The 17,641-nt window shown below is 37.0% G+C and overlaps 1 protein-coding gene across 8 annotated transcripts in view; it reads right to left on the bottom strand.

Moving 5' to 3' along the window:
* Window positions 1-17,641, bottom strand: part of LOC107733169 (estrogen-related receptor gamma) — a 111,183-nt gene that overhangs the window by 67,933 nt on the left and 25,609 nt on the right. For 3 of the 8 annotated variants that reach the window (XM_016544705.1, XM_016544706.1, XM_016544707.1), the window contains exons 1-2: window positions 17,411-17,632; window positions 8,262-8,390 (exon numbers count right to left, since the gene is read on the bottom strand). In XM_016544705.1, the coding sequence (XP_016400191.1) occupies window positions 8,262-8,390; window positions 17,411-17,466 (185 nt within the window). In that variant the 5' untranslated portion in view covers window positions 17,467-17,632. Of the gene's footprint in view, window positions 1-8,261; window positions 8,391-16,318; window positions 16,331-17,406; window positions 17,633-17,641 lie in introns of those variants that run through there. The other 5 variants (XM_016544708.1, XM_016544710.1, XM_016544709.1 and 2 more) reach the window with 5 other exon arrangements.

The raw sequence follows: 17,641 nt of genomic DNA, 5'->3' as shown, positions 1-17,641 counted from the left end.
CTGCTTAATATTTTTGTGGAAACCCTGATACGTCGTGATTCAAAATTTTGGGGTAAGTAAAAGAAAAAAAAAGAAAAAAAAAAATTGACACTTTTATTCAGCAAGTATGCATTAAATTGATTAAAAGTAACCGTAATTCCATTTATAATGTTACAAAGGTTTCTATTTCAAATAAATGCTGTTCTTTTGAACTTTCTATTCATCAAAGAATTCTGAAAATAAATACATTGCGGTTTCCACAGAAATAATAATCAGTTTTTCGGTTTTCAACATTGAAAAATAATCAGAAATGGTTACTGAGCATCAAATCAGCATATTAGAATGATTTCTGAAGGATCATGTGACACTGAAGACTGGAGTAATGATGCTGAAAATTCAGCTTTGATCACAGGAATACAGTAGCCTGTATGTTAAAACATTCAAATAGATCATTTAAATTGACAATATTTCACAATATTACAGTGTTTACTGTATTTAAAAAATAAAATAAATGTAGCCTTGTTGAGCATAAAAGACTTTCCAAAAAATAAAAAATAAAGAGGAAGGGGAAGAAAAAGTTTGGAAACCACTGGCCTTCCACAAACAGTGGAAAAACAATGGCACAATAGAAAATACTTTTCATGTCTATGTCCAATCCCTCACTTTTTCTAGTTATATAAGGTTAAAATATTTTGCCTGTATTTTTTTTCTCATATCACAATATAATATCGATATCGCCTGGACAGTGTAAAATATTGTGATATGAATTTTAGCTCATATCGCCCACCCCTATGTGCAAGTATAAAAAATATATTGCTACTATAAATAAAATACAATTTGAACAACGGGCCAAACCAGGCCAGCAGAATAGTTGTTCAGCTTTGGTTGCTATTGTCTTTACCAAAGAGATATTCTCTCTAATCATGAACAAGAATCATTACGTACTGAGAAAATCTTGAAAGAAAAGTAACTTCCAGTCATTTCCGAGAGTAACACAAAACATCTCAGATGTGCAGTCACTGTACAAAGGACAGAAGTGTATTCCTGATCTTATTCAGACTTCAAATATTTAAGCTGTCTATTTGTTGAAAGTTAAAATTCAGAGTGGATCTGCAACCAAAGAGATTATTGTTTTCTTTTTGTTTTCCTCTAGCTGTCGACTCTCTCTTATTTTATGTGCTCAGGCAAGATGTCACAAATCAGCAGGAGAACAATTTTGGAAAACACAGCCACTTGGGAATGACAAGGTGTCATTAGGCTGTTTGATCCAGTGCTCTGACAACTATAGAGGCAAACATATAATCATTGCATTAAGGTGCAGCTACTGAGAGTTTCTCTCTCTCTCTTTGCCGGAAGCAGTAAGTCTGTGTGATCACGGATAGCTGGAGGCAGCACAGTCTGCTAACTGCTGGAACAAAACTGCCCATGAGAGCTATTGACTGTTTAGATGCATATAGCAGAAAATGTGTGGGAAAAATGTTTTGGTAAAAAAAAAAAATTTAATAAAATTTTACCCATATACAGTGGGGTCAAAAAAAAGTCTGGGACTAAATTTGTAAATCTGTATTTTTATTATTATTATTATTTTAATTTAAACCTAGATGTTTTAGGATTTTGTACAAAGAAAAGAGTAAAGACAAAATGAAAAAGAAATAATCTGTAAAGTAAAAAAGTAAAAGTGTGACATACCAAATAAAAAATTCTGAAATGTATTAAAAATATTTCAATGAATAGTTTAATTGAAATATTTTTAATACATTTCAGAATTTTTTATTTGGTATGTCACAGTTTTACTTGAGAGCAAATGCGCCTAAACATTTGTTTCACTCTTAGAGTGAGTTAAAGGCGCATTTGCTCTCAAGAAAGTTGTAAGATATTCAATTAAACCTTATAAGACAGGAACTGAACTGCCATTGTTCTGAAGGATACTGGTTACACTTGTTCCCGCATGAGAAATACAGACATGCGAAACAGGTTGCCTTTTCCGGCTGTATGGGCAGATCAATTGTTATAACATTACTGGGTAGGAAAGTAGTAATTCACTTCATTGTCGATGGACGCCTGCAAAATAACACCTCTGATTACATGAAATCAATGTGATAATGGCAAAAACACATTTGTACAATGGAGCGAGCTGCCGTAAAAATGCCAGCGGCAGGCCAGTGGAGATGAGGAGCTAACGCTCTGCTGTGTAATAAATACTACAGGACAACCAGTAGCCCTTCGCAAAGCTCCTAATACAATATTGTAAATGCAGAGAGATAAGAATGTATATTTAGATCGGGTTTATCGGGTTTGGACATCTTAACCCTGTACTGCTGTCAGTGAACAAGAGAGAACCGCATATATATAAAAACATTAAATAATTTGTAGCCAACAAATTATTTAAAGTTTTTATATATATGCGGTTGTCTCTTGTTCACTGGCAACAGTACAGGGTTAAGATGTCCAAACCCGATAAGAGTCATGTATGTGTGTGTGTGTGTGTGTGTGTGTGTGACAGACCCTGGCAAAATCGTAGATGAAAATCTTGATGATTTAGGTCATTTTCCTGTGCGGGCAAATAAGTGTTGTGCTTTATCAGGTAAGATGTCCCTCTTAACAACACAAACAATACACGTAAACACAGACACACACACACACACACACACACACAAATACACTTGCATGCATATAAATGTAAAAAATAAATAAGATATATATGTACGAAGTTCAGCAAAATGAAGTGTCAGTCTAGCTGAATCACTGTCAAAGTAAGAGGTCAAACTAAGCCAACAAGGCCAATCATTATTTCATTATCTGACGTTATTGCGGGTAGGAGCGAACGGCTGCTTCTTCGGCAGTGACAGGCCCTAAAGAACAGGGCAGAGCAAATAAGCGTTTGGCATTTTTCAATAAGCAATATGCCTAAAATCACTGCTTTACTGCTGTTGGAGTGCAGAGCCCATCTATTCAACCCCAACAGGACATGAGAGCAGATAAGCGAGGATGAGCCGCAGTCTCAAAGAAATGAAATTGCACGTAAATATAATAAAAAATAATGGGAGTAAAAAAAATGGAGATTAAAAACACATTCTATTAAACAGATGGTTAAAGAGGATTTTATTCCAGGAAATATGACAAGCGTGTAAAAGAGGTGCTGAGAGCGGGCAAAAAGAGGGAGGGAGGGAAGGAGAGAGAAATGGTGGTTGTTTTTTGGTGAGTGAAACAAAATATTTTAAAATGCATTCCTAAACATTTTTTTCACTCTTAGAGTGAGATAAATGTGCATTTGCCCTATAGAAAGCTGTAAGATATTCAATTAAACCTTATAAGACAGGAACTGAACTGCCATTGTTCTGAAGGATACTGGTTACACTTGTTCCCGCATGAGAAATACAGACATGCGAAACAGGTTGCCTTTTCCGGCTGTATGGGCAGATCAATTGTTATAACATTACTGGGTTGGAAAGTAGTAATTCACTTCATTGTCGATGGACGCCTGCAAAATAACACCTCTGATTACATGAAATCAATGTGATAATGGCAAAAACACATTTGTACAATGGAGCGAGTTGCCGTAAAAATGCCAGCGGCAGGCCAGTGGAGATGAGGAGCTAACGCTCTGCTGTGTAATAAATACTACAGGACAACCAGTAGCCCTTCGCAAAGCTCCTAATACAATATTGTAAATGCAGAGAGATAAGAATGTATATTTAGATCGGGTTTATCGGGTTTGGACATCTTAACCCTGTACTGCTGTCAGTGAACAAGAGAGAACCGCATATATATAAAAACATTAAATAATTTGTAGCCAACAAATTATTTAAAGTTTTTATATATATGCGGTTGTCTCTTGTTCACTGGCAACAGTACAGGGTTAAGATGTCCAAACCCGATAAGAGTCATGTATGTGTGTGTGTGTGTGTGTGTGTGTGTGACAGACCCTGGCAAACTCGTAGATGAAAATCTTGATGATTTAGGTCATTTTCTTGTGCGGGCAGATAAGTGTTCTGCTTTATCAGGTAAGATGTCCCTCTCAGCAGCACGAACAGCATATAGACACACACACACACACACACACACAAATACACTTAAAAATAAATAAGATCTAGCCGAATCGCTGTCAATGTAAGAGGTCAAACTAGGGTTTAAAAACAAAAACAGGGATTTGTGAAGTTTGACGTGATCATTATTTCATTATCTGACGTTATTGTGGGTAGGAGCGAACGTCTGCTTCTTCGGCAGTGACAGGTTCTAAAGAACAGGGCAGAGCAAATAAGCTTTGGCATTTTTCAATAAGCAATATGCCTAAAATCACTGCTTTACCGCTGTTGGAGCGCGGCACCCATCTATTCAACCCGAACAGGACATGAGAGCAGATAAGCGAGGATGAGCTGCAGTCTCAAAGAAATGAAATTGCACGTAAATATAATAAAAAATAAAGGGAGTTAAAAAACGGAGATTAAAAACACATTCTATTAAACAGATGGTTAAAGAGGATTTTGTTCCAGGAAATATGACAAGCGTGTAAAAGAGGTGCTGAGAGCGGGCAAAAAGAGGGAGGGAGGGAAGGAGAGAGAAATGGTGGTTGTTTTTTGGTGAGTGAACCGGTGAAAGCCATGTCTTTAACCAGATCAGATTCTTGAAATTGGCTGTCAAGGCAGGATTGTCCTGAGTTATAGCTGTCTATCACCCCTGCTCACATGGAGACGCGCCGAGCTGCTGTCGCCTTCCCCTGCCGCAAAGCATCTTAAATTTTCAACACCACCATCTGTTACAAAATCTAATTCACATTCCGCCCATAATCGGGTTTACCTCTGTAATACCCGTTCTGCCACTCTCTCTCTCTCTCTCTCTCTGCAAGGACCCCAGTCCCCAACCCCGAACGAAACTCCGTCCATGTCTGCAGGCACACTTTCATTAGGGTGAAAGAAGAGGAGCAAACAGTCCAATAATTTTTTCAGCATTGCTTTGATGGCAAAGACGGTACCATCACTCTAACTTCACTGACAGAACTACCACAGCTATGCTGTTTCTTTCATTATAGTTGTCTGAGACAAGAATAATTTACTATATATATTTACTATTTTACTATATTCATTTACTATATATTTACTATATATAAACACACACACACACACAAAATATAATAATATAAATAATAATAATACCAAAAAAATACATATAAAAACAAAAACTATATGAAATATATTAATACACATATTAATAGATATGAATGAATAAACATTTAAAATATAATAGGAGTAATGATAAATGCATTATATATAGACTAAGTACTGCTAACATGAAAATTAAAAAATAAAATAAAACTAAAGCATATCATAAATAATGTAATTTATTAACATGAATATGAATCAGGAATATTATAAATAACTAAAACTAAATCTGAAACAAAAATTAAAACAAAAAAATCTTTATTTGAAAACAAATAAAATGTTAAAATAAAATGTTAACTGAAATAAAAATAAATAAATAATTTTTTTAAATTTAATTTTAGCTTGTTTCCAAAGCAAAATAAATTAATTTATTAACATGAATATGAATCAGGAATATTATAAATAACTAAAACTAAATCTGAAACAAAAATTAAAACAAAAAAATCTTTATTTGAAAAAAAATAAAATGTTAAAATAAAATGTTAACTGAAATAAAAATAAATAAATAATTTTTTTTAATTTAATTTTAGCTTGTTTCCAAAGCAACATTTCTCATTTTAATTTAATTTAACTTTATGTACTAAAATAACTTAGTATATATAAAATAACTAAAACTGAAGTATATATCAAAAAAGAGACAAAAACACATCAAAATTACTAAAATTTAAATGAAAAAAAAGATTTAAAAATAATTAAAACTACAATAGCTGATATGAATATTTCATTGTCATTATTCAAATTCAAAGATAATAATATTAGAAAATATCAATTTTAAAAAATGCCTTAAATTAAAAAAGGGAAAAAAGAAAAATAGATGTTTATGATTAAAAAAAAAAAAAATATATATATATATATATATTTTTTTTTCCCAGTTTATATGACCTTTATCAATTTCTAAAACATAATATTTTCCACTAAGACGCAATAACATTTCAATAAAATCAACATCCAACATCTATTTCCAACAAGTGGCAAAGTGATCAAGAAGTGATCCTTTGCGCATCACATTCGGCCCTGAGACTCCTGAAATATTGTGGTTGACTCTTAACTTTTATAAAGAATATCTCTTTGGATTTGAGACTTTAGTCTTTGCAACTTTACAGATCTTCTTTATGCACCAAGAGCTTGTAACACTCCAAAGAGAAAGGAAAAATTGAAATCGCATCATATGATCCCTTTAACACTACAATATAAAACACCTCAGTCTAATAATCCTCCCAGTTATAAACCTGCGATTCAATCCAATCTCCACCCTGCACTGCACCCAAAAGCCCTTGATTTCCCATCTGCGTTTTAGGCAATCTAGTTTATTACACAACCCGCTAAATTTACAGTAACAAGCCATTCCCTTGACAAATTCATTTTCCGAGTATTTGATCATATAAATAAAACAGTGCCTCTGGAAGCTGAGGAGCTAAATCAGTTGATTCTGTTTATCTGGGAAATGGCTTGCATCTGGGTAACAGCTCACCAGCAGATGGAGAGGTTTTTCCCCTGACCCCAGGACCAGGCTTCTGTCTATCTCACTCCGCTCAGAGATGAGACTTATCAGAGGAAGGTGTGTGCATGTGTGTGAGGAAGTGTTGAAGGTGGGTGTTCGCCTATTTCAGTAAAGGGATTTATTTTTCCGAGCAGACTTCCACGAACGTTCAAAGTTCTTCTGGTTCACAAAGATCCCCTGCACTGCTTTATTAATACATGTTTTTACATGGATACATGGATATTCATTGTGAGAGCCATGTCCTCCAGCTCCCAGCATGCTTTGTTTCAGGCCCATGGCGTGACACTGCATTGCCAGGCAGGCCTGTCTATCGAGAGCCAGAAGCTCAGTCTATGCCAGTAACATGATCCTGATTGGCTTAGAGCGGAGAAGACTTCTTTTAATGCCAATGGAGCCTAATTGGTTTGACACAGACTAAACTATCCCAAATCCAATCCATGTAATACATTTGATGGCCCCCATCAAAGCACAGTCACCTTCTTTAAAAAGGTTTGAATAAATTCTCCCCAAAAAAAACTCTGCCCTAGGACACACTTAACTAAACTCCAAAAACAAAGAGGAAGTTGTGTATTCAAAGTGACATAAAGCCATTTGCACTTAAAAAAAACACTCCTCTGAAGTACCTTTAAACACATTAGAGATAATTCACTTGTTTACAGTGTTAACAAACATTCCATATTTGCAGTTTCTTGCAATATATATATATATATATATATATAAAAAATAAAACAAATGAATGAATACAAATGTTACTGAAAATTAAAATATCCAAGAGAATAAAATGTATCATTTGAAAATAAATCAAACAAGTGAAGGCACTTTTCTCTCTCACCCTTCCGTAACCTCTAAAGTAATAACCATAAATGACATTGAAATCACAAGTCAAACAAAGACATTTAACAGAAGATGGCCTGAGAGAGAAAGAGAGAGAGAGAGAGAAAGAGAGAGAGAGAGAGGGAAGGGCCTGGTGAGGACTCTTAACTGGTCACATCTGGCTGTATTTTATACGCAAATCAGCCCCCACTAAATCTAGATAAAACTCACTGACTCGTGATCAGAGCAATGATCTTCATACATCTAAATTTATATGCTAATCGGAATCCTTGAAGCATTTAACACATTCCTCTGCATCTGGAGGGGACGACAACCGGCAACCTCTCCAACCTATACCCATAAACTCAATATAAACTTTCCCTATCCACATCTATAGTCCATCTGAGCATATCTATCTATCTATCTATCTATCTATCTATCACCATAGCTTGAGGCAGATGTAAACAGATGTACAAATGTCCCTCCACCAACACACAAACATCGAGATATAAAACACATGAAAGTGAACTGGTTACTTTGTATTAGTCTTTTGCACATTAATAGGAACAGCCTAGGACCAGGTTGACAGTGCACAATGGGAACAACATGCAGAAATTACGTCCTGCAAGTTGACGACACACACAAACACTGGATGAACTAGACTAAGACACTGACTTGAATGAAGCAAGCATGGATAAATAATAGCTGGGCAGGCAAAACAAACAAACAAACATACAAACAATCAAAAAATAATAATCACCAGAACTGATTTTGGCTTTTGATGACACTATTTTTGGTCCTTTTCTTACCTTTGGTTATATAGAGCATGTGCATCACGCATGTGACTGGCCTCGATGTCGTATTGCTGTTGTGTTCTCCAAGCGCCGCATTTGGCGTACTTATCTTCGCTATTAACTTGGGTCTTTGATAAATTCATTCTACAACAAAAGGGAGAGCAAGAAAAGGAATAAAAACGAGGGTCAGTGAGATGGACTGAGGAATTCTGATAAAGAACCATTGAGTCATTAACTGCTGACAGACAGTGACGCAGCTCGGCACTCTGTGAGAGAAAATATTCCTTCTTTTCCTGACCAGCATTCTTCAATGGATCAGCTGTAACTGCGTCCCCACTAAGGATTGGAATAGGGTAAAGGCGGGCTCTTTTGTTAATGCCAGGCTTTAATTGAAACCGGCCTTGGGTTTTTTTAATGCACAGACTCATCATTCAACTGGCTTCAGATTTAACAAGTCTGAGTTGTCAGCAGATAAAAGAAAGAATCAGGGAGATCAGCGCATGCCCGTGGCCCCTGTACACATCAGGGCGGGAGAGCCCGTGGCTTTATGGGACCCTCCGAATCAGAAGGGGCAGAACAGTTTGAGAAACGAACATGTAAAAGAACAAGGAAAGGTTTGACGTATGCCAGTTAATTTGCTAAACGGCGGGTGTTTCAAGGACAGACGTCCTTACTAATCAAAATATTGGTTTTAACAAACTCTCAGCTACAGGTAATCACATAGAAAACATTCAAAGATGCCTCAGAAGAAAACAAAATACTGATACAGGAGTGTCTGTTGCAGAGTTACTGGATGTAAATAACCCTTGGCTGTGTGTTAGTACAGCAAAATCTTTATACAAACTTATGGAAATTAATTGAGGACAAAAAAGGTACCTAAGAAAAACACCTGTGCACATTAACATACACTTTAAGTTCTCCATCAAAGATGAAACACTAATCTTTGAAGATTCCTAACTGTAGATTTTTTATGATAAAATTAAAGCACTGGAGAGCAAAATAAGTGAAGTGGTACGAGCCACAGGCAGTGCGGCTGAGTGTGTGAGTCTGCCACACTCTCTAATTAACAGAGGAGGCCCCTAATTCTCCTTCTCCGTTCCAACTCAGCAAACACGTTCAAAGTCATTAGAGCCGCACAACCCCCAACTGTCCCCACACTCGGACTGATGAAACTAATCATTCAACTAATGCTGTGCTTCAGCGGCTGTCTGAGAGAACGCAGCCATGAAGATCTGTCCGTCTTCCTGTCTTTCTCTTTCTCAGGTTCTCGTGTTCGCTTCTGTCGATCTGCCTCTTCTGTCTGTCTGCGATCAAGTTTAGGCATTTCTCGCTGAATGTCCATTTAGTTTTTTTTTTTTTTTTTTTCATTTCTAAAAAATCAATCTTGTGATTTCAGCTTAAAGTGTCAAGTTTAGAAATTTTACTTCACATTGTAGTTTTAGTATTTAATTGTTTTTTGTATTTAGAGGCCTAATTAAGGACATGAAATGCATATAAAAATTTAGGGAGCATTTCATTATTCCAGAAAATAGTGTGTTTTGAATCAACATTAGTGACTGTCAAATTATTTTGTTGCAATCATTGCTAATTTGAGAGTTAATTCTGGAGTGATACACTTCAGAGTGTGTGTTTACCTCACAAACAGTGAGCAGAACAGCATGTGCTCTGAGTGTGTGTGTGTGTATGAGGCTTGTGAGCCAGTCAGAGCTTAGTGGAAAAAAAGCAACGCAGACACACACACACACACGTAATGTGTTGGCTTTAGTTCTGGGCGAGTGAGCAGTGGAATCGATAATCCCCGGCATCACACACGCCACACGGCCTGATACACTCCTGTTTCTCTCAACTCTCTTTAACGTGACTTTACACACAAACACACTACTGCACTCCCAATGCCAGCGGCATTAAATATCTGTCATTATTGGGATGCTTTCTAAAGCAGTGTGCAATATTTCTTTTTTCTTTCCTTTTATTTTCATTTGTGTCAGATGTGTAGACAGGCCATGCTGTACATAACAGGACACATCATTAGCAGCAAACGAGGATGAAAATTACATCTAAAGCCAATAAACTCTTCGACTTTAGTGGCAAAATATTAAACATCTGAAAAGAAATCAGAAAGGAAGTTTTGCATGTAAAATAGTACATTAACACAGCTGTAAATACATTTTCTATACATATGTATATGCATTTCAAGCATATAAAATCTTCTAGAAGAATGAGAGATCATCTAAAATGTTTAAATCAAAGTAAACAACACAACACATAAAAAACATGCACAGTAAGACATGCACACGGACATATACAAACACACACATTTATCTCAGTCATTCACTAAACACTTCCAGAAAACAAAAGATCTACATCTGGAATGCTAAAGTATGGCTGATATTTCAGAACAGCACTTGTGACAGAGCTATGTAAATAAAATGGTAATCGTGGCCTCTGAGTATGTACAGTAAAATAGTTTATTCAAATTTAGGGAAATTAATTAGGGCAGGATTGCTGGATTGCTAAGCACAGTCAAAATATTTGCTTTAATTTGTACATTTTTACAGCACATCACATTAATCATTTACTCACTTCTTTACTTACATTTAGGGCTACATAATTTTATGAAATAACAAAAGAAATAACAGAAAAGAAATGAGAATAAACCTACATAATTTTATAAAATAAGAAAAAATATAGAAAAGAAATAAGGAAAACAGATTTAAGAAGAAAAAGAAAAAGAAAGAAAAAGAAAAAGACACATAATAAAAATAAATAAATACACAACAAAATGACATAGTCTGATCATCCCCATAAAGTCACAATGAAAATAGAGCAACATTATACTAACACTGAATTACTTTAATTTAATTTAATTTAATTAACATATTAAAATTGCCTTTTAGTTTTTACTGCTCTAATAATAATAATAATAAACCAACAATAATAAAACAATAAGAACTAAAGTTTTTTTTTTTTTTTTTTTGAAATCAAAGGTTGGTCAAACAGTGAAAAAAAGAGTAACAGCTAAAATGAAGTGTCACTTCAGATCAGTGGGAAAAACAGGCGCTTCTAGAGGAGAGAATGAATCTATAGGGATCTACCTGAGCCCATTTCACGCTACTGTCAAAACGCCTAAGTACTGCATCCATGCGGACAAGGATTAACATGCAGGACAATGAGCTGAATTAAGCCAAGTGTGTGTGTGTGTATGTGTGTCTTGTGTTGCGGCCATGCTCTGCGACTCACTCATGTGTTGCTATTCCATCTGTGAATAGTGGGGGTCTGATTGATTAGACAGGTGCCATTCTTCCTTATGCAGGAACAGCCGCCCCATGCACGGTAAATGCCATGCCTATATCTCTCTGTCTCTCTTTCTCTTACTCCTTTCTGAAAACTCACATAGGCTGGTTACTCATACCCTGCTAATTACCCAGTCCTCCAACCATATAAAACATACATACATAATGAACATACAAGCATTAAACATTTAAACATACAGAGATGCTTATAAACACACACAAATAGACTTAAATGTAACTGCTTAATAATAGCTTTTGCTATTAAATGCCACACTGTTAGCATCATATCACAGACACCACCGGTAGTGGCTTTAAACCATGTCAGCAGGGTTTCTTGTTATTGTACGTTGACGAGCACGTGATTTAACCTTTAGGGGTTGAAGGCTGAAGAACAGGACAGGTGGAATTAAACGCGGGCCTCGCACGCAGGGGCAGCACAGGCAGCGTGGCCGGACACGCAGCAGATGGACTGTCAGCTTTAATATGATGGAGCGCATGCGGGCGCTCCAACCTGGAAGCACGCGGATCTCTACAGGAATGCAGCCGTTCGCCCGCGCAACAGGGGCTGGGAGCAGATGAGAACGGAGCTATGAAGCGCATATACACCTGTCTGACACGTCACACAGACATGCACAGGCCTACTCTTACTATCCGCAGATACATGTGATGCAATTGCACATCTAACCCCGAGTTCAAACAGTGACATATGCTGCAGTCAGGTACATCCGTACCCTGTCTAGAAAAATTACCGCACATAAGCAGATTTGTTCAAAAGCCTCCCATCAGGATTGCTTTGATAATCTACAGCAGGGCAGAAATAACACTCGTTTGACTCAAAGTAAAGAAATTTCGCATTCTAGATGAAAAAGAAACAATAGCTTCTGTTTGTCAAAGCATTTCCACGGGGACATGTTTAAACAGGTTTTAAAAAGTCATGTTAAGCAAACACAGCGAGATAATGTACATAAAAGTGCTGAAGAAAATGACATACACAGGCTTGATTTAGTGGTATTTGAATTTCAAATGCAGCACGTTTCTCCAAGGATTTCATCATTCTGGTTTATTTGAGGGGAAAAAATGGCCTGAAGGTGTGCATATAGATATTAATACATATATTTGTGACCCTATAGAAGCTCAAAGGTGTTTTACAAACAATCCGGCCAAGTGCATTAACAATAAAATTGATTTTCATCTTAATATTTAAAAAAAAAATCACTTTGTTGAAATATCCTGACTGAATTAATGCACTAAAATTTATTTGATGCAAAACATGAGATAATAGAGAAATAAAATGATTCTAGTATCCGAACAGTGCTGAAATGTAGCGATTCAGAGTCCAGAACAGCCTCCAGAAACGCTCCACAGCTGACTGCAAGTAGTCGGGCCTTACATGGTAAGCATCATACTGATCTCATCACACACACACACACGCACACACACGTGATGTATGACGGGAGAAAGCGCAGAGAAATATTTCACTGTCATCCGTCACCCAGCTGGGCGATTCATTTCCCTTTCTCTGTTACGAGACCACCAAAATTTCACAATTTCATTGAAGACCACTGAAGCTAAAAGAGATTCAAAAATCAGTACGGATTCATACCACTAGAGCTGGAGAAACTTTACTGCCTTTGAAAGATCTAACATCCGTTCTTTCACACATATATATGTGACCCTGGACCACAAAACCAGTCATAAGGGTCAATTTCTCGAAATTGAGATTTATACATCATCTGAAAGCTGAATAAATAAGCTTTCCATTGATGTATGGTTAGGTTTGTTAGGATAGGACAATATTTGACCTATCAAATATATAGTTGAATATACTGAATATCTGGAATCTGAGGGTGCAAAACAATCAAAATACTGGGAAAATCACCTTTAAAGTTGTCCAAATGAAGTTCTTAGCAATGCATATTCCTAATCAAAAATTAAGTTTTGATATATTTACGATAGGAAATGTACAAAATATCTCCATGGAACATGATCTTTACTTAATATCCTAATGATTTTTGGCATAAAAGAAAAAACGATCATTTTGACCAATACAATGTTTTTTTTTTGGCTATTGCTAAAAATATACCCAAGCGACTTAAGACTGGTTTTGTGGTCCAGGGTCACATATGTTCTTGTTCAGCCACACATCACAATTAACAAACAAATGTAAACACCAGTTATATCACTTTTATAAAAAAATAAAAAATAAAAAAAATAAATCGCCATCCTGATTTTCATTTTACATTCTAATTATCATTTACTTCACTGTGCTAATCTACTTCTAAAACTATATTACACTAAAATAATTTTAAAGTACAAAACCAGCACACAAAAGACATTAATTTGTTGTAATGCATCTTCTGTTGAGAAATAACTAAACAGGAAGGGAAAACAGATTCAAAAATGCTATATCCGCATGCCGAGAGACAAACGGTGAGTCTGCTGGGAGCCGGTGGAAAACGGAGTGGCTAAAAGCACTATTTTTACACCCTTATCTGGCCCTCGTGGACCCTCCTGCTTCTGGAGTGACCACACTCCCTATTGACCTGCTGTAACTGTATCCTGCAGGCTCTCAGCCGATCCGTGCCTGCTCTGCCTTTCTCTGGCATGCAGCAGACCGAATCATCCGTAAAATAAAGACAGAAGCAAACGGGAAACAAAGGTCTAAAAATTGCATTTAAAGCAGCTAATTGCTAATGCCGGTGGGTCATTTTTAAAAAAAAAATTTTTATGCAAGCGAGCGAGTCTCAGCTGGCATGGGCCCTGTTAAAACCCTTATTCAACTTCTCATAAAAAAAATCGCTGCACTGCGTTCGGAAAATCCTGATGGATTGATGCATAAATCACACAAATTGACAACTGCATCATCAGGCTCACGCGCTCACGGTCGGCCGTGTGTTTTCATGTGCGCGGCACCTGCGTGCAACCGTTTCACATGAGTGTGTGCGTTCGTCCGACAGGCTACTTATTGCACTCTTTAACAAAAGGGCAAAAATATGGCTTCCCTTTTTCCTTAGCCCCCCCGCACCCCCCCCTCTTTTCTCCTGAATGACAGGCCGCTGGAAGGGCCGGGAGGGAGGGGGCTCTCTTTTAACTGGAGTTAATTACCCTTGGAATGCCTCAGACCCCTTCAAATAAGGGGAAGTGGCAATGCTCTGTCTCCAATAAGCAGGACAGCGTAAAGACAAAGAGTGTCCAGACAGTAATCGACAAGGGGCCACAGAAAGAGAAAGACATGCAGGACGAGCCACGACACCTCTCACACAGGGGAATGGGATGGAGCCAAATCAAGACTGAATGGCAACAAAGGCCTCCTCGCACACACACACCACACATGGCAGAATAAATAAATCTGCGCTGTGCATATTGACATCATTTGACAGATGAATTAAGTAAATGATTTTATAAGGAGATTAAATGGAATTTAATTTACACAATCTCTCTTTATTCCTGCTGATCCCAGCCTTTGGGGTTTCATTCGCCTCACACAAGAGAGAGAGAAGGGAGTATGAAAAGGTGTAGAGAAAACGCAAAATCAAGTTTTCTTCAAGGGCCACAGGGGGGTTTCGGTGTTTTAAAATCATCTGCAAAAGCGACAAAAGGTTGAACATGCATGAGTGAACGCTCAGACACCTTCTGCATGATTCTGCGCTGAACTATTCAGCCCACTGCAGAGTCCAGCAGTGATTTTACACACATGACACCTGCGCTTCCAGTGGACATTCACACTCCATTGCCTTTAAAAAGCTGACTGCTTGCTTTTGGTGAAATTAAAAATGTCAAGCATTAAGCGTTGGTGTAGATTTCTTCCACACACACACACACACACACACACACACACACACACACACACACACACACATTTTAGAAATATACAGGTTTTGAGTAAAAAATAAAACAACTGGAAAAAGCATGCATGTAATTTTATGACAATCTTATGAGAAGCTGCATGAATTTCTTCATGTAAATATGGAAGTCTTATAAAAATGTCCTCACTCATTCATTTAACAAAATTGAAAACACGCAGAACAAACAAAGTTGTACACCACATATGTCAAATTTCTTTAAAAAAATATATACAATGTATAAAACAAATCGATCTTAAACATCTATTTTTGTTTTTATTTGTCTTAAAAAATATTTTTAATAAAGCAAACGATGAATATTTAGACATCCTAAATAACTTGATAAATAACTAAAATCTAAATAATAATGATTTTAATAAAAATAAATTTCTAAAGATAAAAGGTTCCCTTCATAATTAAAATAATCCAAAGACAGAAACACGCTCCATAATATCTCCAACCATGAGTGTAAATATTAAAATGAGCATGAAGATGTAAATGTACATGCAGACGGTGAGAGTCTGTAATTATGATAATAGCTAAACCAGCACTTGTTGTTATTACCATCATTAATATACTAATTAGAATCTCAGTAGTCAATTTGTGCTAAAATAAAGATCAAACAGTGAGCGCCAAATGGCTAAAAGGCTGTGAGGAACCAACACTCTTATCTCCAAATTTCCTTTCATGAGTCTGAATAATCCAGTCAATCTAATGATCCTGTGCAGGGTGTGTGCCAACACATCCACACCACTGCTGTCATTCCATCAGCATGCAGTATTTTAAATCTCAATCACTAAATAAATTCACTTTCACAACTACGTTAGCATACGTTCTTCATGTATGTTTATAAATCGCTTTCAGGCTGAAGTTGAGCTGCTCATGTGTTGTATTTTGCAGGATGGTGACTGAAGGTTTAGGAGACCAGGATGGTTACCTGTTTGTGATCTTTCTGACCCTTCTCAGTGTCTTTTTTTTCTTTTCTATATACTGTAGGTGTTGTCAGTTCACAGACCATTTTTTTCTTATCAGTATGCATATGCAGCACAGGGCAGAGATTAATATTTCTGTTGTTTCTTTAATCAAACTTGTATGTGCATTTGTTCTGCTACATCACTATTTTGTCAGATTCAAAAAGCAAAGACTGTCGACATTATGCATAATGTTTTACAAGGAAGCACGACTTACAGGACTTTAAATTTATTATTTTTACAATTAATTATTTTGAATTAGTTTGATCAAATTCATTTTTCAAGAACAACTATGAATGTTATTTTAATTATATTTCTAACCTAAAATATTTCATTTTTAGTTGTTATCCCACATGATTTTAAACAAGCATGATTTAGTCACACAACTAAACAAAATAGCAGGTATTTAGAACAGATAAAAAGGCTACATAAATCTGTCAGTGCAATACCTGACGTCTAAATCAGTGTATTCGTGTTTCCTCGCTCTGCGCTGACAGAAGTGAGCGGGACAGAGATAAATATGAAGCTTAGGAACTGTTCTCTCTGCCGGATCCTGGACCGTCCGCTCGTGCCCCGCACACTCAATCCCTCCCTCCCTCTCTCTCTCTCTCTCTCTCTCTGAGCCAGCACACCGTCTTTAATACATTTAGCGGGCCACATGCTGTGCGACCGGTCTGCGATTCAAGCCACCTAAGACCGTTTTCTCCCTTCTATCCCGTGGCTTTCATCTTCCCCTCCTCCCTCAGCACTCTCTCTCTCTCATGTTGTTTCCCATCACACACTCCTAATGATTTAGATAAAACACACTCTGTCCTGTCAAAGCGGACACAGATTGCTGTAATAGTGGATAAGCCGCCAGCTTCCGGCACAACGTACCTACGCATGCACACTCAGCTCCAGACGCTACCTGACAGCGAAAACAACCTTAACAAGGAGGACTACGGTGACCACATGCACACATAAACACACAAAACAAACCAGGACAGGAACTATACGGACAAAACAAACAGTCTAGCCGGACACACAAGTAGAAGTAGAAGAAATGAAAATGTACCTACTGTTGTTCTGAGTGCAGGGAAAAACACTCGGGGAGCGAAAGTTCTACCGAATCCATGTGCGCTCTGCGATCATCGTTTGAGCAAACCTCTTCTATAAATTAAAGTTTTCTCTCTCTCTCTCTGGCTTCCTCTGTCTCTGCTCCTCTCTCTCTCTCTCTCTGTATCTCCTCCTCTTCTCTCTCCCTTCCGTGACTGAGCAGTGCAATTAACAGGACCGTTCTCCCGGTGCCA

The sequence above is a fragment of the Sinocyclocheilus rhinocerous genome, unplaced genomic scaffold, assembly GCF_001515625.1.
Source record: "Sinocyclocheilus rhinocerous isolate Xijiao unplaced genomic scaffold, SAMN03320098_v1.1 scaffold8, whole genome shotgun sequence".
NCBI classification, from domain to species: domain Eukaryota; kingdom Metazoa; phylum Chordata; class Actinopteri; order Cypriniformes; family Cyprinidae; genus Sinocyclocheilus; species Sinocyclocheilus rhinocerous.
This window is presented reverse-complemented; position numbering and strand designations above follow the sequence as displayed.